Genomic DNA, 26,060 nt, shown 5'->3' on the forward strand with positions numbered 1-26,060 from the left:
TATTTGAAGAATCCTTCAAGAAACACAATAATTGCAAAATGTTTCATGACTTTATGCAGGGCAAAACAAGGTGAGGGGAATTGGGAAACATCTTATGAAATTATGTTTTTATTGTATTATAGGTATTCTAGGTTGATAACCTGCACTGCTACACATTTTCTAAGTAGATAAAGTTTTTTATTCTTTGTTTGAGTGAAGCAAGTCTTTGTTTTGGAGGAACTTCAAACTCATTGTTCACTGTCTGTATCTTATCACATTTGAATTATTTTTGCTGATCAGTAAGCATAAGCACAGTTCAAAGTACTGCCATATACTTATAGTATTGAACAGACACTCAGTCCCCTGTCAGTTAATATTTAATTTAATTTCCCTTCTTTCAGTGAGCCGAAATATTTCATTAGTTGTATTCACACTGACCTCACTTGAAACGATCCTGAAGTGGCTTTTAATTTTTAACCTCTGACTCTGTGAGCAGAGATCCTCACTGGCTTTACAACTTCGTGTCCTAGAAACTAATGTAACTAATTTGCAAACGTGATTTTTGAAGAAGCCTTTTAAGAACAAATTGACAAATGACTAAACCTTTCAGTGATAGATTTTAAACAACAATTTAAAGGTAAAATACTTCAAAAAGTTACTGTAACTTGACGGAATATTTTTGACGTCTCGTGATATTTGCAGTTAGATGTAGAGGTCAGTGTCTGCAGCTGAACTGTCAAGAATTCTGATAAAATATTAAATTTAACATTGATTTTTAAAACATTGGTTATGGTTATCTGTGTGGGAGGTGGAGAGAGGGTAGTGGACATTTTTTCCCAAACATAGAAACAGTTTACTGTTTTAACACAATGAATATATTTCTGAAACTGTTTTATTATTTCCTAAATAAATTTATGTAAAATATTACATTGAACTGTACAATTACAATATTATATTGATCCGTAAGTTAAGAGCTCTCTTTGGTTGTTCATTGAGATGAATACTGTAAGTTACCGTATTACACATACTGAACAAACACACATTTGTCGAATTATCTACTGAGCTAAGGTCAGATAATGATTTATGCGTGGGTTCAAGAATGTGCTTTGGGTAAAGGCTGTTTAACTGATGTGGCATTCGTATAACTTTTAATATTAGTATTTGTTTATAGTATGTGATAACACATTGGAGAGGTTACTGGTTTGATATCTGGTATTATCAGTCAGTGTGAATGATATTTATGATAACAGCTTTCTGTGTCAATCTCTCAACAACACACCCACGTAAACAAATAAGTGTGAAAAACTATTTATTTGAGAAGCAGACAATTATGCAATTGCTTGGTGTGTTTATTGCAACATTTAATTAGACTTGTGCTATCATGGTATTGTGAATCCCCTGCTCTCTGAGAGTGAAGTGGTCTATCCAGGTGCTGTAATGTGGCTCTAAGAGGTGTTTGAAATATGACAGCACTAGACCATTGAGGGCTTTCTGTGTTGTATATTATGATGAAGGAACCTTATAATCCCTCTTTCTAATTTTGATCAGTACTATCGCTGCAGTATTTTTGATAAGTTGCTTTTTGCATGAGTTGTTGGGAAATACTTGTAGGGAGTCACAGTAGTAAAATCTAGAGGTAATTTTTCAGCCCCATTTTGAGACAGGATGCTTCTTATCTTAGTAAAGGCAAGAAATGCAACACAAATGACAAAAAATTAAAAAATAAATAAATGTGAATCTTTACTGTGGCCACAGTTTTAACCTGCTGATATGATTCTTTTAAAGTTTCCACATAGCCTATGTTTAAAGCAAATACAGCAGCGGAACAGATGAAAAGAACATTCTGCACACTGGTGCCATTATACCCTGGAACTTTTAATCCTTCTCCTAAAGATTTTGTTGTAGGTAAATTATTAAATGTAACACATAAACACACACACACACACACACACACACTGAAGATGACTTATTTGTATTTATACCTTTTGTGGTGCACAAGTACTGGGAATGTCATCAGAGTGCCCAATTTATCCTTTTTAATAAAATAAATTAATTAATATTGATAAGCTGACTCTTGAACATATAGGCTAACTGAGATCGGTATCTGTACTTAAGGAGGGGACAGGATTCTACAGAAGTGGTGAAAAGATGAGACAAGACGATACTACTAACATTTAGAAAAGCTTGCCATAATTCTTTGAGATCAACTAATATAGCTATTTAAATGTCTTTTTTCCACCAACACAGAGGCACAATTCCTATTTCCTCTCTGACTAATAACACATTTGGTGATTTATTTTATCAAATTACTATTTCTCATCTTTCCTTTTTTAGACTAATTTCTTTGTTTGTGGACAGTATTGTGTATAACAATGAGGAAAACATAAACACTGTTCTTGGCAAGATTTTATTGATTACTTTGAATCCTATTATCTACAATATTTTCCATAATTACAAATACAATTTGTTATATAATTAATAAATAAATGAATAAATATACAGGATTGCAACATCAAATTAAGTGTCTTTCCTTTGTTTAAAATATTATATATTATATAAACATTGTGTGTGTATTTTTGTAATTAACTTGTTATTTGACATTAACAGCAAGATTAGATTATTGAAACCATCCGTCCATTTTGGTCACATACTATTCAAAGTATGGGATATTTTATTATTTCATTTTTACAGTAACACTATACTGTACATATTACAAATATTACAATATAAGTACCTGATATGTAAATTAATATGAAAATACAGAAATCAGAGATAACAAGTGGCTCCACATGAGCACATACTGAATCTATGTGTTTAATTCAGTAAATTTTGTTTTCTTGGCTCTGTTTCTGTCCACGGCTCAAAGCAGTACACATCCTCCACCTTTGGCTTCAACATAGTTTGGGTCGAGGTCCTTGGGAAGTTTGCCATTTTCTCCCCAGATATTCAGTTCTCCAAACACTCCCGTCTCAATCATCTCCTCCTGCCAGGGGATTGGAATGTTGCCAGAAGCAAATTCATTGTAGAACTCAGTATCTTTGTTATCTAGAACCACGCCTTTGATTGTGCTGAAGGCACCCACATCTCCAATATCTTTAGCATAGACCATCTTAGGATCGGGAACAAATGGTGGAGGTAGTATGCCTTTGAATTAAACACAAACGACATAACAAAGATTAGACCATGGGGAACGTTTACATGTCTGCCCACTTTTTCCCATCCTGATCTGAAAGAGACAAAGGGGCTGGCCTTAGAATCCTCTCTTTTCTCTGCCATATTGGGATTTGACTGATGAAATGCAAAACAGATTTGTTTTAACTACTTGTTGAGTCATTTCTCTGACGTCACCCACCAGCTTCCAGACGCCCCCAGTTAATCTCTCTGAAGAAGGGCTGATTCTTTATTTCTGTACAGTAATTATTTTTGAAGCCGAGGCGTTTTTCTGGGTCCTTCTCCATTAGGCCTTCACATATAGCCTTGCACTCTTTGCTAAAGGTGGGCGTGTATGAAACTGGATCGTTCAGGATTCTGCGAGCTACCTCATCATTCTCAACCTGAAAAGAGAGAACATTTTTATTTGGTTGATTTTGCCACAGGGAGATGACAGGGGTCAACAACAATTTCCATGGTTGATATTTAATCCATAACAGTCCCCGGAGTCTTTTCTACACATTTTATACCTTCTCTCCACGCTGTCTAAAAGGTCCTTTGGCAGCAATCATCTCATACAGCGTGACTCCCAGAGTAAAATAATCCACAGAGTAGTCATACTCCTTTTTCTTGAGCAGCTCTGGAGCCATGAAACCTATATTAATACGACATGATTTCACTGAACTAGACTTCTTAGAGGAATATGGTGCAGATTGTTGTAGAAACAGTGACATCAATACCAGTATTTCCTTGCTCTTGTTTGTTTAAGACTCATCTTAAAAATTCTTAACCTACCCGGAGTTCCTGCATATCCAGTCGTTTTGTCTTGTCCTGGTGGAAGTTCAGCAGCAAGACCCAAATCTGACAGGCGGACGTGTCCTGATATGAAAAGGCTTTGGTTACAACAGTGGCATATAGCTACCGAACAATATGAAAGTGATGCAGTGCTGCTCTGATCCCAGTCAATAAAATTAAAAGTTAATTATCCACGGATGTAATGTTTATAAAATCAAAATTATAGAATGTCTTATGTATGCTTGATAATGTTATTTTTTTCTTATCTAGATGTCACATGAAATGCAATGGAACTTCTCACCTGTGTCGTCTAACAGTACATTCTCTGGTTTCAGGTCTCTGTAAATGATCCTGTGCTGATGAAGGTGCTCCAATCCACAGATGATCTGTGCTGTATAGAAACATGCTCTCTTCTCATCAAAACCAGGTTTCTTTTCATCTACATCATACATATGAAACCTGTGAGAGGGAGAAGGATGTTATCTTAGCTTCTGAAGCCTATAAGCAAAAAAGGGAAGCTATTCATAACGGCATAGGTAATTATATGGCTTATTGCACGATGCACTTGAGGACCTTGTCTGTGAGTTAGCTGTGGGGTTTATCTCCTTTAGGCTGATTAGAAGAGATGATAGGAAAGGAACACCAATCCCATGGTGTTAACTACAGACATCAGTATGTAGCATGAGTTATAAAGACACCATTTTATGTTCACCTATGGACATCAGTGTTTCCGCGTGTGTGTGTTTAGTGCCTCTATTAAGCACCTGAGGTCTCCACCATTCATAATAGTCATGACTAGGCAGAGGTCAGTCTTGGTCTGGAAGGCGTAGGCCAGCGACACAATGAAGCGACTGTGAACTTTTGCAAGGATGCGCTTCTCCACAATAGCTCCCTAAACACAAACATCAGAACATGATTAGTCCAACAATATTAGGAATGTGCAATGTCCAGTTTCATTTTTTGCGACAGATCCGGGACCTCGACCCACCCAGTTTTAACATTAGACATTTTCATATGTCACAGCATGAAAAGCACAGTAGCCACTAATTTTAATCATAAATATATTTTTTTTTAGATGTAAAGAGCTTAGGGGTGCCTGTGCAAGTCGAGCACTCTGACACAACCTGCTCAATATGTGACAAACAGTTTTCATCAGTCACATCAGCAGACTGGCTCTTCTCCTCTCACATTAGAGGGGAACAGCTCTGTTACTGCTGCTGTTCGGTTAGATTGGAAACCCAATGAATTTTGTCTCTCCAGCCTAGCCTGCTAGTATCCATGCTTCTACTGTAGCAGTGAAAGTGATGCAAGGCTGCTCTAATCCCAGTCAATAAAATTAAAAGTTAATTACCCACGGATGTTTTTAGAAGTCTGAAGTGTGACTGGCTCTAACCTACTTTGGGAGGTCTTTAAGAGAGTGACAATCTTCTTTGCCATGAGCTGAGACTAAACCCCTGCACTCAGCGGGTCATATATTATCACAGGTTTGAAAAAAGTTTGAAACATTGTGTTGTTGCTCTGTTGTGTCACACTATGCTGCAGTATGGATGGGGCTTTACCACATAGCCTTTGCGTTTCTTCAGTCTCTTCTTTTCCAGCTTCTTGTTGGCATACATTTTACCTGTAGCCTTTGCCTGGCAAGCGAACACTTCTCCGAAACCTCCTTTACCAAGGACCCTGAAGTCCATGAACCAGTCCTCATCAACAGGCTGGCTCTCCAACCATTTGAACTGAACCAAACGCAAAAAATACATGCTGTTCTTGAAGTCATCTAGGGCCTTTGTCTCCAAGTGTTTGAGCAGCTGCTGTTCACTCTCCTTGAACAGGTCACTACAGTTGTTCTTGAAGTCTTCCTTAACACGAGTGATTACCTTCTCCTCCAGGAAGTTGCAAAATTGTTTGGAAGATGACTCATAGTACTTATTGGATATTTTTTGAGCCTTCTGCACTCTGTCATTCTCTTGGCATATAGTGTAGTCTTCTATGTCTTTCCATAACTCTCCAGCATTTTTATGGGTTGCATCACTCTCCAGAAACTGTTGTAACAGAAGCTTTCCGATGGGCTGTTTGACACACAGGCTGTCAAAGGTTGTGTCTACAGTCCCCTTCATGTGTTCACAATCTCTGATGTGTGGGAGTTTCAGCCGGGCACGCATCTTTTTGTCACGCATGGCAGCTGCAGCGGATCCGTCCATGCTGCCACGGGCTGAAACGTAGGCAGAGTTTGCCACCACCGTCTCCAAACCACCTATGTCCATGGCTGCTCCTTTGTCTGTGATGCATAAAAATAAGAAAAGAAGTCCATGAGTAGGCTGAAATGTATTTCTGTTTTGCTTCCTGCTTTTGGTTTTCCATTAAAACTATAATGTGCTCATGTAACTGATTTAGATAAGCGATATTACATAAAATTTTTCTACATAGTAAAATATTGATCACAGAGAGGGAATAATATTGTGATATACTGCACCCTGCTGTTCACTGAATAGGACTTTTTACTTTAGCCCATGTAGACAGGGCGTGAAATTAGGGTGCCCTGTACTGGCATGTGCATGCACTCATGCAAGGTTAGGGATTTGGACAACTGCAGGAAGAAGAGCATTAGCTCACACTGGGCAGGTCAACATCTTCCTTGGCCCTGTTTCTTTCTGTCTTTTCCATTCTGCAGATTACCTCCCTGAAGCAATGAAGTCAGCAAATCACGAATTGTTCCAATTATAAATTATCTTGCAGACAAAAGGTGTGAATCCTTGGCCTATTTCTATTGAATTATTTAACCCACATTTTGAGGTATTCTCTGCATCTATTCTATAATAATTATTATTGTTGTCATTATTATTATAAAAATTGGTACATTTTTTTTAAAAAGGTACTTTTGCTAAATTTGCTAGTTATCCCAAGGAACTGAAATCAAACACATTTACCATGTATAGCTGTTTCAAGATTGTTATTCATTTTTATAGTTAAACATTATTTTATCTCTCCAGGAATATTTCCATATACTGCTTGCTGGGCCCTTCATGTGCAGCACAACGTGTTTATAAATCAGCACCAAAATAAGGAAGTACATGTAAATTGTGTTTGTGGGTGTGTATAAATCTCTGTCTTGATCTAATACTTGTAGTGCTGAAAGTGATACTGTGCAGGTACTTCACTGACTTTGCATAATCCATTTAACACTGACTGTTGATACCAGAGGTTCCCATATAGATGATTGACCCGATTCTTAATTAACCTACATTTTATAACATAGATGTTATGAACATGTGTAACAGTCAACCAAAAGTGAGCTTATTACAGTATATAAAACTATATGTGTTCATATTTGATTTAATTAGCGAAAGTTGCGTCAGGAAGGGCATCCGGCGTAAAAACACAACATGCAAACAATGATCCACAGTGGCGACCCTGAACTCGCAGGATAAGTCGAAAGGACAAAAAAAAATTTTGATTTAGGCTTTTGCATGCAGCAGATCTTAATTTTATGAAATATTTATGCAAGACTTCATAGCAAAACCAGCAAATAATGTCAGCAGCCTTATCATTAAATAGTTCTTTAACCACTATCGTAGCAAAGTAAATTATATCCATATTAACAGCATATACAGTACTCACTGTAATTTTTTAGACGTACTAGGCAGTCAAATGAGGATTTGAAGTCAATAAATTATATCCAGCTGAGTAAGATCCAACATATGTTTTCTTTTCTTTTTTCCTTCTTCTTCCATCAAATAAAAAGCATCCTTGTCCTGTCAGGGCCTTGGACACACTTACTCTCCCTGCTCAACCTCCTTCCTGCAATGTGCTGTGTTGAATAGGTTAGATTATCAGGTCGAAGTTTACCCTGCACTTGAAATCCTACTTGGCAGTTCATTAGCTGGTGAGGATTACACCCTGATATTATTGGAGGCAGCAACTAAGCAGAAGCTATTAGTGTAACTCAGCAGCAGTAGCAGTGATTACTAATGAAGAATCCTAATCTAACTCACTAAGCATCTGTGCAACAAAAGGAGCTCATATTGCTGCAAATGGAAAAAGATAAATTAGGTATAGAAAAGGAAAGGATAAAGCAAGTTTTTGAAAAGGACAAATGTGAGTTGGAGTAGTATTGTTTGGAACTCATTACAGCAGGTAAAGACTCCTCTGCAGCTGAGGCCTTGGTCTCAGATGGTTTGAAAAAGTTTGATGTGGTTGGTAACAAAATTTGATGAGCAAGACCCAGATACTTGAAGAGTTGCCAATGCGAGAGGTTGGCCAGAGGCTTACTGTTAAATAGTGCTTTTCTATTGTGAGCGCACTCATTTGCACTCACAATCTCACACACACTGATGGGGAAGCTGCTATGTAGCTGGTCAACACTCACCGGGAGACACTAAGTTTGGGTTCAGTACACTTTGACCTGTGACCGGAGGGGCAGGGGTTTGAACCAGCAGCTGGGCGATTGGTGGATGACCGCTCTACCTTCGTGTGCCACAGTCCCCCCTGATGTAATGGTGTATGTATAATGTTTGAGTCTATTTTGACAGGTAAGGCCACGAGGCATATTCAGGGCCTACTGCAGCTTATAGTCAGAATTACTCAACTGTTAGGGCTGTAGTTTTGAAAGCATATGAGTTGGTTCCAGAGGCCTATCAGCAGCAATTTAGATCCTGGAAAATATCTGATAAACAGTCACATGTCGAATTTGCAAGAGACTTGTGTGTGATCTGGTGGTGCTGGTGCAGTTTAAAAATTCTCTTCCACCTGAGATTGCTACTTGTGTTGCTGAGCATGGAGTGAGACCTGCCTCTGCAGCTGCTACTCTGGCAGATGCGTATGTGCTGGCACCTAAGGAGCGATTTGGTGATCATTTTGCATTCACGTGCTAATGCTAGTTATAAAACTGCAGGTAATTCACCTAAAACTTATCGGCCTGAGACAAACAAGATGGATTGTGGCTCTCGTCAGGAGTGTAATTATTGCCATGATATGGGACATTCGAAGACAGACTGTCCTGTGTTTGAAAAACAAAGGGAGTTGTGCAGTTGCTAAAAGTGTAAAACCTGCAGCTCTCATAGCTCCAATTAGAAAAATGCCTGTAAGTTTAAAAAAATCGCATCGCCCAGCACCGCCAATAGATGGCATAGATGTGATTCTATGGAGTGATTTGGCTGGCAATCGGGTTTGGCGTGGTAGGTCTCCACCAGTGAAATCAACACCTGTGTGTTTGAAAGATTTAGGTAACTGTAAACAAAGGTTTCCTGATGTGTTTACATTTGTGCTGTCACACAAGCAATGGCTAGAGCACATTCAAGTTCTTCACTCTGTGAAGAAGAGTGTGGTTTGGGTTCTGAGTTGCATTTACTGGATCTTTTTGTTTCCTACCAGGAGTTAACGAGTGAGGAGCGACTTGATGCTTCTTTGAGTAAATTATTTGGGCATGTACAGTATGGTGAGGAAGCCAGAAGTGCTCAAGTACCACAGAGCCTTAACTGCCTTGTTGATCATGTGGTCCAAATAGTGGTTCCAGCTAAGTACCGTAATGAAGTGAAGTGTTCTCATGACCAAACAGGTCATTTTTGAGTAAATAAAACATACACATCTTCTTTTGGCCTCGTCTTAAACATGATGCTGCAGCCTATATTAAGACTTGTCATACATGTCAGCTGACAGGAAAGGCAAATCAGACTATTAAGACGGTTCTGCTTTATCCCGGCAGTGGACAACCTGTTTGAACAATTGATAATTGACCGTGTCGGGCCATTGCCGAAGTCAAACTCGCTATCAAAATATCTATTAACTGTCATGTGCCAAGTAACTCGCTATCCTGCCGCATATCCTTTGTGCTAAATTACAGCAATGTTGGTCGTTGGTGGGAGATGCTGACCTTTTAGAATTGGGAGCAGTAAGTTGTGAGTGTGTGCGTGGGAAGATTGTCTCAGGTAAGTTCTACTAACTCCTGGGTGAAGTTGCCCTGAGTTTATGTACCTGATTTAAGCCAGAGTTTTCACCTGTGTCTGGGTCAACTGGCTTCCTACAATGGAGGCCTCAAAGATGCTGCCTGCTGAATCCACTCTTTGTCCTGGGTACATCTAGACATTCACATTCTTTTCACACTACCCATCTAACACTGCATATAGCACTAACTTGCTCACAAACATAGCTGCAACATGTATCTTTAAGATACATTAACATTATATTATAACACTGGACATTAAGATCTTACTGTAAACAACGATTTACAAAATACATTTCAACGTTTTGACACTAAAGAGACATTTCCGATGTATGGCTGCGGCAGTGTAGCAAGAGTTAGTAATTACACTGAAGAACTCCTCATAAGGATAATTATGTTAATAAAAGTTTAAATCTAATGTAAAAAAAAATAATCTATAGCTTGTTTTACATTTTTCTAAAATGTAAAATGTTAAATAACAAATTTGTGACAAATTTGTGTAAGCAATAGCGTGCAGCTGATTTGTACTGTCTGACTGTGTCCACTGCAGCTTTCGGTCTCTGCCCCGTGATGCCGCTGCCCTCTCCCGTCCACTGTCCAGGCGAGGAGCAGCTCATCCGTATCGAAGTGCAGGATTTACATTTACACTCGCATTTAGTCATTTAGCAGACGCTTTTTTAGGTACAAGGCGAGCAAGAATCTAAGTCAAGGAGAAAAACGTCAAAGCAAAGTCCTGTCAGAAAAGTGTGGATGGTGAAGAGGCGTTTTCATTGGCTGAGGGCGTCACATGTACTTTCCAGCTTCAAGATGGAAAAAAATCCAAATCTCCAAGATGAGATGTTCACGGGATGGATACCGTGTTGGGCCATTACGAAATACAATAAATCGAATCTAATCTATTACGTATTAGTTATCTAGGTGTGTTTATTTAATGTAAGATTTATCTGAAAATTTGAATTCAGAACAGCAGCCAAACTCGCACTCACCAGCGGTTTCTAGCTATGTTATATTGTGTTAATGAATATGTCACACGGGAAGTTAATCTTTTCTTGCATATTGTCTTTGCCAAAATGAAAAACTGACTTGAGTAAAATATCTTTAAACACTAACACTGTTAGGCTTTTCACACCTCATAGATTTTACTGTGAAAGAATATCTAAAGTTGACTTGTTGAATGTTTTGACAACACAAACTAAAGATAAAAGATAACGACCACACTTATGTGTTACACTTTGAATTGTTTTGAATAAAAAAGTATATATATGCTTCTTAAACAATTTCAATTTCTCTACTTATTTCTATCATGAATGTATTAACGTGGTTTATGTCCATTAACAGATGGGCCACATTTCGCGGTGAGGGGAATTACGAGGAGGTCGTGAAGTGCTCCGCAGTCTACGCACTGAGGATCCTCATTGTGATGTGCTGGAGAGAGAGAGGCTGGTCACAGGATGATTATATGTAGGAGGAGGAAGAGCATTGATAAAGGGAACAGGTTGGACTGGCAGGACTCGCGATGGATTTCGTGCTGAGCGGAGCGGCGGCGTGCGGAGCGTGTCTGTTCACCAACCCGCTGGAGGTCGTCAAAACGCGAATGCAGCTACAGGGAGAGCTCCAGAGCCGGGGCACTTACCAGGTTCATTATCGAAATGTGTTCCACGCTTTTTATACTGTCGGCAAAGTGGATGGACTGGCCGGCTTGCAGAAAGGACTGGTGCCCGCGTTGTTTTACCAGTTTTTTATGAATGGAGTCCGGCTAGGCTCTTACGCCATCATTGAGTCCGCTGGTTACATCCACACCAATGGAAGAGTCAGCGCCATAAAGACCACGATATCAGGGGCCCTAGCTGGAGTGGTGGGAGCTGTGATGGGCAGTCCCATATACTTGGTTAGTAGCTGTCTTTGTTGTAGGCGGAGAATGCATTTTTCGTATTGTTATGTTTAATGGCATATGACAAGGTGAGCTGTCACTGTGGGGAAAGGTAAACACAGATAGTCTCTCCACTGACAGGTGAAGACCCACCTGCAGAGTCAGTCTACCTCCTCCATTGCAGTTGGACATCAGTACAAACACCAGGTAACAACAGAATTCAAAGTGAAGGTATGGGATATGAGTCCCAGGCTTCTTCAGTTTCCTCCTTTTTACATTTACCTTCTGTTCCTGCCAGGGGATGATCCACGCTCTGACAGCCATCTACAGGGAGCATGGCATTCTGGGACTGTGGAGGGGCTCCAGTGCTGCTGTACCAAGAGTCAGCGTGGGGTCAGCTGCTCAGCTCTCCACCTTCTCCTCCGCCAAGGAGTTTGTGATTGATTTACAGGTTAGAAGACAGATTGCAGATGTTTGACTTTAACAACATTTCAATAGTGTAGTGTGCCCTTAGCCTTCCTTCTTAGACTTAGCACATATTGGTGCAGTCTTTCTCTTTAAACATGTATGTTTGGCAGAAAGCTAATATTTATGTAATTAAATTCCAAGTTGCTGAAAAAGAGCAGGCTGTAGCTTGTAAAATGTAAAAACATTTGAAACGAATTCAAAGATGTCATATTAGCTCTGGGATATTGTGATGATTATCTGTTACTACTGTCTGGATCTTTCTTTATTGTAAACCAGTCCTTAATGAATTGATTAAGAAACTAATGACCAGATTCACTGATCGTGATATAATCATTAGTTACAGCGCTAAGCTCAGGGATCATCTGTAGTCAGTGGCAGTGTGCGGATTACAAAAGCAGTGACTGTGGCATTGACAAAGGGCATTTCATTCTTTTGGAATTGAAATTCATCACCTTTCATTGGGCCCCGTGCGTGAAAACATGGAGCTTACACAACTAGTTCAAAACTATTCTGGGTGCCAGTTGCTGCTGACCTAGCTCTGGTTAAAAGGTCCTTTATACTAAATATCCGAGCCAAACTATCGGTCAACACTTATGTTCAGACAAGTATATAAACTATCTTGTGTACACATTTCTTGTACTTCTCCGTTAACTTACCAGACTTCCTCTGAAGCCTTGAACGTGTTGTGGAGTTGACCGAGGTGAAAGGTGGGGTCTGTTCATTCCTCCCAACATCCTAGGCAACCCTCCCACTGCCTCTTGTGTAAGCTGCCACATTATAGCAGTGAAGTGGAGCTGCGCTTTTAACATTAAGAGTTGTGATAATTTAATGCAGACTGACATGGCTACATAATGTTGAGAATTGTAGTGTTAAGCTGCTGCATTGTCCATTGGTCTAATCTTTTTAAATGTTTTTTTTTTATATGCTTTTGTGATGTGAAACTACAGATTCACTTACAGCTATTCCTGTAGTTACTGACTAGCATGTGAGTGACACAAGCACTAAAGATAGATTCATTCAGTTTCACTGCATGTGGGAGTTCACGACCAGTTAAAATTAGAAGTGGCTGCACACGTGCCGACACACTGATGATGGTGTAATGGTTGCGCAAAGCGCCAGGGCAGTTCGAAGTTGCTATCTCATAACATTGTTACATTCTCCTTCCCAAGGTTTTCAGAAACGACAGTTGGCTGGTGGCCCTGAGTGCTGGCATGATCAGCAGTGTGGTGGTGGTGCTGGCTATGACACCTTTTGATGTGGTGAGCACACGACTCTACAACCAACCCGTGGACCATTTAGGCAAGGTGAGCAGATATCAATATGGGGCTGGCACATATGTCACCACAAGCTGCCAGCCTTTACGGCGGGAATAAAGGTGGCCACATGAAGGAATGATGTCCCATACATGTGTTGTACCTCGTTCCTCTTGTACAGGGAACAGAAGGGATAGACATAACCATTTATTTTACGTGGAGCTGGAAAAGTAGGATACTGCATAAAGGCTCACTGTAAGAAAAATAAGCAGTTCAGAACTGTACATTGTCCAAATGAAACATTGCAGGATTATTTACTAATGATTCATAATGCAAAGCTAAGGCTAATAGCTCAAAACTGTGTTAGCTGCAACTGGCATTACCCACCCTAAATCTCAAATCTGTCCCAGACTGAATTCCCTTTCATTTTCTTTCAGGGACAGCTTTATAAAGGATTCTTTGACTGCTTTTCTAAAACACTGAGAAAGGAGCGATTGACGGGACTCTACAAAGGTTTGGGAGCCTCTTATTTCAGGCTTGGTCCACACACTATTCTGTCTCTGTTCTTCTGGGATGAAATGCGCAAACTATACAAGCAGTTCAGATAACACCAAGGAGAAGTCACCGGGGAACCTTGGTAACTCATTAAGCTTTAAGAGAATAGATTTGTTTACTCTTGTGAAGTAATAGAAAAACCAGTGGACGCTCTCTTTTCTTTATGAGAAAGAGCAAAGGTAACGTTTTACACTCCTATGAGAAAACACTTATTACAAAGAAAATGTCTTAGGAAAGAAGGTGAAAAAAGGTCAAAAATGCAGTCAGAAGATCTGAACAATGCACTTTTATTTGTCTCAGATATGGTGATTAACTCAGAAATTGCATAGAAGCTGTGCCAATACCCACAGCACTCACATTTACTTCCTGATATTAAATGACCAGTTCAAGTTGACCAAGTGACAGCTGCTCCATCCCTTACAGTAGCAATTACTCTCCCTAGTGCCAGGATAACACAGGTTAAAGTCTAGACCACTCAAAATTGTGCCAATAAAAAGGTTACAGTCACAAATTATGAAGGTGGCATTATGAATTATGAGGTGGCAGAAGATATTATACTTTGGTGTAGCACTTATAATTAAAGTCATTTAAGGATGACGCTTAGTGTCAGCACAAACTTTTGTCCTAAACCAAATTTAGTTTAAACCCACAGAAGATGGGTTATGTCAAACAAAGTATGTCCAGTGAAACAGATTTGAATAATGTTTGCTCTGTAGGCACTTGGGGTGTGATATTTAACAAAATGAGTCATTGCATTTGTTACATATCTTAAATTGTGTTTTAAAAAGATTACTCAATTACTTTGAGTGAAAGGGCAGTGCGTTTTGATTAGTCTTTAATATCAAAGCATGACAATGAATTTAGTGTTCTTTACAGACAAACAGTGGAATATTTCATTTAACATCACACTGGCAGAGAAGTTCCTCGCTGTATCTACTGGATAAGACTACCTCATTGTTCTTAGTGATTTTCTACCTTAATAGTTTGCAGGCCTTTATTCATCGTGAGTCTATTTTTTGCGTCCTTGAGTCAGTGGTTCCCTGCTTCTCCTGTCCCCCTAATGAGCAAACATTTTTATAAAAGTGATGTGAAAGAGGACATGAAGAGATAGTCTTTTACAACTACCCATGAATACACCTGGAAAACTAAATGAGGCCTGCTATGTGGCTTTATCATAGTTATCTTTGTCCAAATTGCTTAACTATTTCCTCTTACTCCCATGATTACTAAACTGTAATTCATCATGTACATGTCTTGAGGCCATGTACAGGCCATGTACATGACTCATTTTTCCCCTAGTTTCAAAAATGTCAAATTAATGCATTTATCTGTAGTATGCAATGCTTACAGCATGTGTTTTTAAGAAACTTGCTCCCTGTTCAGCAAAATGGTCTGTATTTTGACCCTCCTCAATTGAACCATTGTTCCAGTGCAACTAAGTTCAGTCTGTGGTTTCTAGATCCTCTGTCAAGATAACAAAAACTAAATCCAATAGCCTTTTTTACAGTATAGTCAAATAGTCTGCTGCTGTGTTACAAAATGGGGTGCCTCAATCAGTCATCATTTTTCGAATACAAAGCTTATAGCAGCTTGAATAAATAACATTTTATAAGTATGATTTTATTTTCACACTTAATATAATACTATTAAAACCATCCAGACTTCATACTTTTAATTTATAGGATACCCTTTCTAAATTGTCCCTGTGCCTGTGCCAATCGTTTCAATTTCTTAGTCTCTAACAATATTTCATTAAGATTAACACACACATAACTGATTATTATCATATTTCAGAAGTGTGCTACAGCTGGAGTAAATGATCCAGTTAGTCCAGTTTTTCAGCATTGTTCCTGACTGTGTTCCTCTGACTCTAACAGCTCAGTGACTCTAAGGTGTGAGTCAGAGTCACTACTTTCTTTATTAAGTGAACAAACCTCTGCCAAGTGTCAAGAGTTTAATAATACATTTAAAAGGTCACTGAACATCTTTTAACATACCAAGCCAATGTCTTTGTCATGCCACATGTAATAATGTACAGTAGCTTTGAAAAAAACCCACCTATTATTCCACTTATTCTTCATGACAAAAAATTGAGTTTCCTTAAGTCTGATAACTCAGTCAGTTTTTATTTACCTAGTAGGGTACAATTAAATCAAATGGACAAATAAACCATATTTTTAACATTTACAGGGTAATTATTTTGTCCTATTTGTTCAAGGAATTCCAACCAGAAATGATTCCTGTCAGCCAAATTTTGTGACTATTTGTTTATTTCACATCAGACCAGCAGAAAACTTCCTAGTGGTTCAGGCACCAAAAAGTAATAAAAATACCAAAACAGGTTAAAAGAAAAAACAGTTAGTCAGGGTGAAAATTTGAGCTATTACGCCAGATCTTCACATAGTATCCTTTTCACTGCCAAGCAATACAATACAGTCATATACTGAATTGTTACTAGTGGGTTCATATAATTCAGGAGCATGAAGAATTTAAAATTCAATAGAGAGGTTGAGAAGGACTAATGATTATTGTTATATAAATGCAAAAATGCTAAGTGTACTTTTGATACTTTTGTTTAGTACTTGCTCAGCTCATCTGCAGATTGTTCGAGTCTAACGTCTGTAATGACAGTTCCAAGACGATTGATGAATGTTACACGCAGCAGCTAATGTGTCACGAATGTGTAAACATAATGCATTTCCTGTTATTTATGTGCACTGGCATTTGAAGGACAAATAAATGATCAGATTTTTTATTGACAGACATTGTGGTGTTACTGTGTTTTGAATGCGTGAATTAAAAATCATTAGCAATTATAGCATTCACGAAAAGGGGCTTTCACTATTATACTTTAGAAAGCTGAGCAATGGGTGACTGGAGATTAATTTAGTCGGTTTCTAGTAAATACACTAATGTCCCCAGAACTGGATCTGAAATTGAAACAGATGAATTTCCCAACAGCAGATTCGAAAACATTAGAGAACAGAAAGTGCAGCTGTCTGTGTTTCTGCATCCTCACACCCATTTCACTAATTTAGCAATGGAAATAAAGTGCACATGAGTCAGATGGTACATTTAATTCCATATGTGCCCTTACAAAACTTAAGATCATCAGACAGTGGATTGTTGTCTGTTCCAACTTTTAGGTTAAAAACCAAGGGGGATAGAGCATTTTCCATCATGGCTCCAAAATTATGGAATAACCTGCCTGAAGGTCTCTGATTCAGTGTCATCTTTTAAGTCTCGTCTGAAAACGCATTTTTAATAGATTTGCCCTTTCCTGAGATGTGAGATTCTTGTTTTAGTATAAATAGTATATTCTATCTATATCACTTGGTGTATTTTACCTTGTGCTTTTCTTTGGTTTTATATTTAACCTGATTTAATGATTTAATTATCTTCATTTCCCTTTTTAATGTACAGCACTTTCTACTCTGTTTGAAAAGTGCTTTATAAATAAAGCTATTATTATTATTATTATTATTATTATTATTAATAATAGCTTTGCATCTTTGGAGCCAGAAATTATTCTGCACAGTTTCACTGTGTTCTGTAGTTTAATTGAAATTTAGGTCATAAAAACCTGTGTGTGTGTGTATATGTGTGTGTGTGTGTGTGTGTGTAGCCCAGTGTGTTCCAGCTGTATGAAACTGGAAACATAATGCGTAAACATTGCAGCCTGATGTGTAATATGAGAAAGAAAAATAGGACTGGACAATTGTATGTACGCACAACAAGATAACGCCTGACCTAAAGGTGACTGAAGTTGACCAGCTCTGGTAATTCTGTATGCTTTCACTTACAAACATACACTTAAATGCACTTAAATCTAGTCTATCTTAAAAAAAAAAACTTCCTTTGTGCTCATTCTTGTACTTGAATCTAATGAAATGTGAACACTTTTCTGATAGGATTTTGCTTCGATATTTTCTCCTCGACTTAGATTCTCACTTGCCTTGTACCTCACTTGTAAGTCGCTTTGGATAAAAGCCTCTGCTAAATGATTAAATGTAAATTTAAATGTGTGCAGCCACAGTCACTTGGGTGGGACTTGGTTGAGCTCCTGTACAGTGTTAATGAGCAACATACACTGTTTACTTTGTTTATCGTGGCTGGACTCAGCTGAAACTCAGAGGCCCAACCAGAGGTGTTAATGAAAAGGTTCTTAAATTCAAACCTTTTACGATGGAAGAAATCTAAGAACATCAAATATCTATATTCCTCACTCTGTACAGGAATAAAAGTTGTTTTAATGGTCATATTTGGCATCATTTACTCAAGCTATCATAGTGTTCTATTACAAAGCTTTCTCCTTACTACCAATATTGTGAAGCAGCAGGAAAAAACTGAGCAGAGAAATTAATGACTAACACTGCTTAAATCTGACCTTTACTACGGTTTCTGAATGAGTTAATAAAGGCGAAAACACTTACATCATCCATCTGGAATTAAGAGTTTGACATTTATTTTCCCAGTCAGAAGTACTCTGACTAAAGCTTGGGTGCTTGACTTCTAATGTCTGTCACTGCATTGGAAAATATTCAAACTAGTGGAAAATTTGTAAAAATGTTCAAAGAATTTTTTTCCTTAGTTCATAAGTTAGTTTTTACCTAAATATAAAGGAAGAAATCCTATAGAAGCCACAGTGAAATCACCTTTACTATGATTTTAATCACAGATAAGAGGGAGGGTCAGCTGTAGCTCAGTTGGTAAGGCAGTTATCCACGGACCACAGGGTCACACTTCAACTATATGTCGAAGTGTTTCTCAACAAGACACTGAACCCCTCCAAGACACAGCCCCTTCCCCTCCTCCACTGTGCAGTGCAGGTCCAAGCCCGGTAGACATTGGGGAGGGCTGTGTCAGGAAGGGCATCTGGTGTAAAAACTGTGCCAAATCAACATGCAGGCAGTGATCTGCTGTGGTGACCCTGAACTCATGGTATAGGCGGAAAGGACAAAAAAATAAAAGTTTCATTTTGATAGTCATCTGCTGTTTCCCTGAGTCTGTATTAATTGCTATTTGAAACCCTAGAGGGCGACAAATATCTTTATATCCCCTCGACAGTAAAATAACAGGAACTAACTGCAAAACTGAAATGTACAAACTATTAAACAACGAGAACAAACAACGAGTGTTTTCATCAATACAAGCACTCAGCACATTGACTTTTAAAGGTTTTTAGTATATTAGTACCAAAAGGCTATGTAAACATTTACAGAATTACTAAACATTTCTTGAGTCATTTGTCATTTGTTTGCCACAGTCCTCCACATCTACTCACTCTTCTCCTTAGTGGCAGTGCTGCTCCTGTAGCAGGTGACCTGGGCCAGTAGGACACAGCTGAGACAGGCTGACAGTGTGTGTGAGAGAGTTGCAAAAGAGCTTCCTGTCTCCTACACACAACATTTGAAGCAAGTTCAATTGATAAAAGCAACAATGGCAAATACACACTTGGGCTGTTATGTGTGGAATTTCTGACTACATACCTGTACAGAAACAAAGCTAACTGCCAGAGACCCAGCCCAGGCTAGTAACACAGACAAGGTTGACAGTTGGCCCGTGTGTCCATTATAATAGTTAGTTCTAGCCTGGAGAATCTAGAAACAACAAATCCAGCAAAGAAACTCAGTCTCCTCTGACAAATCTAAACATATAATCTGCACAATCACTGCACAGGTGACATGTCAAGATAGGCTACGGTACCTTGCTTGCAGTTAAAGATGGCGAAGTGGAGGTGTGCATCACTGAGACGATTGCTGCAGCTGCATAAGAACCCAGGACAAACATTGCACTACCATAAGCCAAGACAAACAGCAATCCTGTGAACAGACAACATGTTTAAACAAGTTGAAGCCTTATGCACAAGACACTACTGACATAATTCTGTCAGGATTTCCTATGTCTGGAGAAGACAGCTGAAGCTCTTTTTTTGACCATTAGGTTCATACTGCCTATTACACAGTTATGCTGGATGGTCAACACTAGGAAGAATCCCAGAGGCTTAAAACCTTGCCCATTCCACAATTACTGAGACCACTGTGCTGCTGGTAACATCATGTCCAATCAATGTAAATCACTCCAAGTGGACAGGGAAAATCAAGTTCTTCACACATCTTAAGAAAAATAGGTTGCACCTGACCACACATGAATATTTAGTAGTAATAAACAAACAAACATGTTTTCATTTTTCCATTATGTGTTACTAATCATTATACAGTTAACTCTAAAAATGAAGTGTACACGACATGCGTATGGGATCTGAATACTTTCTGAAGCCACTGTATTGTGCATTACTTGGAATATTCATTTTTGAAATCTGAAGATGTGTTTGCTAACCTGTAAAGGTTTCTCCATGGTAATGCAGGATGAGAAAGATAATCGCAACTGTCTGGGCCAACATGAAGATTTTCTCTGCCCAGGCACTGTGAAGTAAATCAAGCAAAACACATGTAAGGCACATGCTCTCTGCAAAACAGAAGAATACTATATAATCAGAAACTGAAATGTCTGCATTCCAATTGAAACATTATAGGACTCATGTTGAGGTGTGTTTGTCTATTCTTTGTCTTCACAACTTCTACAGGAAGTGTAAAAATAGTGAAGCCTGAATTGGTTAGTACTGTAGTTTGCAGCATCACAGAAACTGATAATGTTGTAACTGACAAAAGTAATAACAATAAAAATTATTAGTCAAGCAGTGAGCATATGACTTTGACCTCTTTAACAATCAGTTGGTAAATACATACAAGAGTGGGAAGTTGTTGGCCATGGCGTACACAACAGGACATGAGAAAGCATAAAGCTGCAGAAGGACAGAGGCCAAACTCAGGCCCTCTGCACTTCCCCTCCACATTATCTTCAGCAACTGAGGAAGCTGTGCTGCAGGGAGACAATAAACCAGGAGATGAAAATGATGTAGAGAAGATGCAAACACTAATGAGTGAGACATTGTAGTATTCACATAAAGTCACAATAACATACAATTGCATTGTTAGCATCTTTGCATAATTCTAATGTAAATATTTTCAAATTGGAAAGGTGACATTCTAATGCTGTGGTTTGGCAAAACCATCATTTGTCGATCACGATCTTCTAAAGTACATCACAACGGGAAGCACTGTTTAGTAGTTTACCAGTAACTCAGTTCCAGTTAACTCCTCAGTAACACAAACCCAAATTTTGTAGAATTCAGCCCAAGTTAAAATATTGTACCTGTAGCCTTCTGACCCTTTTAATAACTTTAAAGTGTTTATTGCTTTTTTAGATTTCAGTGTAATTTTAAAGTTAAGGACATCTGTAGTAGCTTATACACTGTGGTTATACACTACCTGGATAGTATCACATTTCAGTCATAAAGTGTGGGGATGATTGTAAATTGAATTTATTTTTCCAATCTCCCTTAGCATGACGAGCTCCTAAATCTGGAAAACATTATTTTTTTATCATGTGGGCAGAAGTTATTATCTTATGCAATGCTAAGGGAACAACATATTGTCTTGTTCCCACAAGTTATGTGTCTGAATTGAAAGGCCTGCTAAGCACTTGAAAGGAAGCTTAAGTTGCATTTACATTTAACTCTGTCTCTTAAAAATTGTGGGACTGTGTTTTTGACATGCTAACAATGAGCAAATGTGGCAAGTCACAATACCGTGACACTGAACATATTAATAACATGTTGCCTGACAACATATCTTGGAGCCAGTTTGTTTGACTCCAACAAACTTTTTCATGGTTTTGTTTACTTTGTTAAGATTATAAGAAAAGATTGTGGTGTGATTCAATCAGTCACTTCACACACAACTTTATTTTTCATCTTTAAACAAAACCTGTTCGGGCCTTAAAACTATTTAAAATATTTAGTTAGTAGAAATCTGCTGGATAACTTAATTTGTGCAGTGATGTGGAGGCATTTCCCTCTTAAGGTTTTTGAGTGAGACTCATCCCTGTGCATCACATGCAGACACAGAAGGGTCCAATGTGCAAATCTGTGAGACGCCACAGAGTTTGTAACAGTCAGCATTTGATGCCCTCAGTGAATTGATTTTGAGCCTCCCAACAATCTTTCTCCTACAAGATCAATAGGCCTATCTATCAAAAAAATAAATAAATAAATAAATAAAAAACGTCTTGGGAATGTCAGTGGAAAACTATCAGTGTTGCCCGATTGTTGAGGCAGGCAGGTTTGTACAGAGAAACTTTACCCAATAATGTGTCCAGTAAGATCCAGAATCCGGCAATTTTGTTCAGTAGATACAGCAGGCACGGCACTGTGTCATAGAGTACAGATGTTGTAAAACAATAAGAACAGAAATGTTTAACAAAGTAACAGCCCCAGCGTGACTCACACAAATCACAGTTTTAGGCTGACAAAGTAGATTTGTTGTTTTAGGGAGAGGAGAAAACATCCGCCAGCCCCGCGCCCCGACGTCCCCCACATCTGGAAGGATCTGTCGCAACGTTTCACCCGTTCACACCGACATTTCAACAACAAGCCTCACCGTGCAAGTGAAGGTTGACGAAAAGCTCCTCGAAGCATTTCTCAGGCATTAAAAACATGACCACAAGGTCTTTGAGGGGAGACGTGGCCATTGTGGTAAAGCTGCAGCCAGGAGTGATCCTCCGGAACAGGGGGGGAGTGTTTCAAAGGTTATTTAGAGCAGAGAGGAGCCAGAGATCTGACAATCTGTTTAAAAAAAAACCTTAGGATTACGTTTAACTTCCTATGCGTGTGCTAGTGTCCCATAATTACTAATCATTTTCCTGATATATATATGGAAAATAATATAGTAGTATGTATTGGATAATGAGTAGGTAAACACAGAAAATGCAATGCAATGCATTAGTTAGTATAGAACAAAAACAAATGAGACAAAGGATGTAGTTGCATAGTCAGTGAAGGGAGTAAACATCTGAAAATACACAACCTCCACATCATGACAGATTTATTGCAGCAAGTTGTTTTTCAAAAACTTCACAATTACTGTAACCCTGTTGCCACGCATAAAATATAACCTGATGAAAATGTCTTTGTAACAATTTGTTTTTCTGGGAAACGATAGATGAGTAGTGACTCTCTCACTAGAAATAAATCACAAAATTCCATTTTACATTATCCAATTATGTAACTGTGAAGAAGTTAGAGTAAAGAATTTGATCTTCTTCTAGTGCAATGCACAAGTTCTGTATGAAAATACAGAAAATACATTTTAACACCTACTGCTAGAATATAAAGTATTGGATTAAATCTACTCCAAGAAGTACAAATACACAAAGAGTTACTTCAATACATGTAGAAGTGCATGTAAGTCTATTACTATTAACCCAAATGCATGCACCACGATACTTCAAGATTAGTACTCAGCTGCTAGTGCATTTTCTATTTTTGTCAGGTATAAGTGGAACGTCTCTGCTGCAAAAACAGGAAGTAATTTAACTAAAACCCACCTAACAAACCCAACGAGAGGTTTTACAGTTAGTCGTTTTCACACTGACAACATGTGCACTGGAAAATGTGCCTACTGCATTGCTGGTACTCTGTACCCATTAGTGCTCCTTTGCATTTTCTGCAACACTCTGCTTTTCTTTCCTGGCTGGGATGTCAAGTATGTCAAAGAGGGACATATTACTGAGGAGGTGAAATACTTAGGGGGAATCATTGGAGGTGGTGTCTTGGTGAGTTGTTTTTTCTCTCTTGCTAAAGCATATGGCAAATAAAATGTGGAGCCTCAGGTACTGTAAAACAGAAAATAGTGTTCCAATTTCTCTTAATCTAGGCATACATGAAATAGATTGTTTTATTCATTTATGTCATCGTGTATCACATACAATATTTTAAAGAGTAATTTTCTCCTGAACAAATTTCATCAAAAGTCTCCATCTTTTAAACACTGAGTGCATTTCAGAAATTCTGCAAATCTGGAAAGAAGACTGATTCCCATGAAATTTCCGAAAGGCAGAATTGTTTAAACTATAATTTCGGAAGCTTCTGAACATATTTAACACAAATGCTGCATTAAATGTCTGGTCATTACAGGTGTTGATTGCAGCACTTTACATTCAGGTCACTGGAGAACAAGGCTGCTGTGGAAATCGCTTTGGGGTGAGTCAGTCACCAAAAGACATTTCAGGCCCTCAGTAAAAGAGATCAGCAAACTGCTGTAGTGAGAGCTGCTTTTGGTCTAGTAAATACGTTTTTAATAGAGGTATGTTGAAATGAACATGAACAAACAAAGTATACTGCACGGTGCTGTATCATGGTTGCATGTCATTTAGGTCGTCTTTGGACAGATAAGAAAATGCCCAATCATCACAGCTAATAAGCAGCACAGTTCTCCTTTTTACCCCAAAACATTTAGTTACTGAAATGACTGTGAAGCTCAAAATCACAGATGACATACAATATTTGTACATATTTTGAATACTGAAGATTTGAATTGGCAGAAATACAAAAAAAAAAAAAAAAAATCAAATAAATATACAATGATATATATACATGGATCAATGTTTTAATTTATCCTCCTGAGACCCAGCCTATTTATTTATATCTTTTGACTTATTTGTCCTGAACGTGCTCAGTACACATCCTGGCCTTTCCAATGATATCTCATGTTTTTGGGTGGGATGAGGCAAAGTTCTTTTTCATGCTGAGAGAAGATGGAGACTGCAGCAAAACACACCTTGTAGTGCTGGGTCTTATATTGATTATCTAAAAATGAAATAACTTATTTCACAAGAACTTTAAAAACATGGTAGAAAAGGAGAACAATATTAGGCTCAACCAATATTTTAGATTAACACACAATGTTTTAAAATTATTATCAAAAAAAGTTTCTGATCTTTGGTTGTCACTTAACTTCTGCAGATGTTCTTATCAATTGTATTCGCTGCTGTGGGTGTGGCTGGTGCCCTGTACAGTTTCATTGTGGCATTGCTCGGTTTGCATAGTGGGCCCCTTTGCTACGATGGTAATAAATGGATAACGCCTTTTAATAACAGGTGACTGATAGAAATAATTTTCTGAATAAATTTCAGTTTCAAACATTACAATGTTTTGGTCACTTGTACAATTATGTTAATTTTTCCACAGCAAATTCACCTACGTGACTGAATATAAATCATGGGAAAAATGCAATGAGCCTAAGAACGTGGTACAGTTTAACATCGGACTGTTTTGCACTCTGATAGCAGCCAGTGGTCTGCAGGTGTTGCTCTGTGCTGCTCAGGTCATCAACGGCCTCTTTGGCTGCGTGTTTGGAACCTGCAACAAGAAAGAGGTAAAAACAAATAGATGATGATATCGAAATCCATTGTCCTTTGCTTTCTTTAATTGTTTTTGTTTTATCTTTTTCGTTTGCTTTTTAATGTACAGAACCCATAGTTACATGATCAGGAGGCCTCCGATCATCACATCCAGCGCTCTGCTCGAGACAAAATCTCCCTGGTTGCACCTGCTTAAATTTTTCAGATTGAAATTACTGTGGTCTATGTCTATTTTTATCTTCGAATTTTCATGCTGCTTCACACTGCAACGCATTAATTCATTTTGCTAAATATATAGTTTTAAAAATACATTGATTTAAGAAAAATAAACTGATGCTTGACTGCTGTGTTGTATCATTTATCGTTTTGAAAACATTTACCTTATTGTCTTAGACATGATGCCAAATGCCAAATGATAGCTAGTTCAATAAAGTAGAAGACAAAGCTCTTCATTAATGACACATTTTATATAAAACGCTTCGGTGTCAGCTTATTTTCAGGCCTATAAATGAATGGCCCTCGGGCTCTTAGCAGGAATACACGATAATGTTTGTAGCTATGAATTGAAAGGAAACTAGACGCCCCTCCTAAGGAGAGGAAATCACTGTTGGTTCAGCTTTATTACATGACAATGGTGCTGAAAGAATGTCTAACTTTCGGGTTTCCCTTCTCTAAATGCTTTGTATTATCCTTATTATAGCATCCCTTGAAAACAAGATAATCATAAAATCACAAATATCAAATGGTTGGGCATTCATTGATCACCGATGAGTGAAGCAGCTTCAGCCAAAGTTTT

The 26,060-nt window shown here is 38.3% G+C and overlaps 2 protein-coding genes across 7 annotated transcripts; one reads left to right on the top strand and one right to left on the bottom strand.

Moving 5' to 3' along the window:
* Positions 1 to 2,430: 2,430 nt before the first annotated feature.
* grk1b (G protein-coupled receptor kinase 1 b) lies at positions 2,431 to 23,222 on the bottom strand. Of its 5 annotated transcripts, none has more exons than XM_067491414.1 (14): positions 22,351 to 23,222; positions 22,207 to 22,272; positions 20,752 to 20,884; positions 20,342 to 20,427; positions 19,709 to 19,824; positions 19,492 to 19,602; positions 19,287 to 19,398; positions 5,484 to 6,196; positions 4,689 to 4,816; positions 4,226 to 4,383; positions 3,925 to 4,008; positions 3,660 to 3,784; positions 3,332 to 3,533; positions 2,479 to 3,123 (listed from the first exon to the last, which is right to left on the bottom strand). In XM_067491414.1, the coding sequence occupies exons 3-14, from the start codon at positions 20,856 to 20,858 to the stop codon at positions 2,840 to 2,842; spliced, it is 2,226 nt and encodes a 741-aa protein (XP_067347515.1). In that variant the 5' UTR covers positions 20,859 to 20,884; positions 22,207 to 22,272; positions 22,351 to 23,222; the 3' UTR covers positions 2,479 to 2,839. The 5 variants fall into 5 exon arrangements, with proteins under 5 accessions (XP_067347517.1, XP_067347518.1, XP_067347515.1 ...); XM_067491413.1 differs by having other exon boundaries at positions 2,481 to 3,123; positions 22,504 to 23,222; XM_067491415.1 differs by lacking the exon at positions 22,207 to 22,272.
* slc25a35 (solute carrier family 25 member 35) lies at positions 11,242 to 25,227 on the top strand. 2 transcript variants are annotated; one of them, XM_067491418.1, is made up of 8 exons: positions 11,242 to 11,744; positions 11,868 to 11,933; positions 12,025 to 12,177; positions 13,364 to 13,498; positions 13,885 to 13,960; positions 24,039 to 24,104; positions 24,867 to 25,000; positions 25,092 to 25,227. In XM_067491418.1, the coding sequence occupies exons 1-7, from the start codon at positions 11,373 to 11,375 to the stop codon at positions 24,947 to 24,949; spliced, it is 951 nt and encodes a 316-aa protein (XP_067347519.1). In that variant the 5' UTR covers positions 11,242 to 11,372; the 3' UTR covers positions 24,950 to 25,000; positions 25,092 to 25,227. The 2 variants fall into 2 exon arrangements, with proteins under 2 accessions (XP_067347519.1, XP_067347520.1); XM_067491419.1 differs by lacking the exons at positions 24,039 to 24,104; positions 24,867 to 25,000; positions 25,092 to 25,227 and adding an exon at positions 16,582 to 16,767 and having other exon boundaries at positions 11,243 to 11,744.
* Positions 25,228 to 26,060: the final 833 nt, after the last annotated feature.

This window comes from Channa argus, chromosome 22 (genome assembly GCF_033026475.1).
Source record: "Channa argus isolate prfri chromosome 22, Channa argus male v1.0, whole genome shotgun sequence".
In the NCBI taxonomy this organism is placed as follows: Eukaryota; Metazoa; Chordata; class Actinopteri; order Anabantiformes; family Channidae; genus Channa; species Channa argus.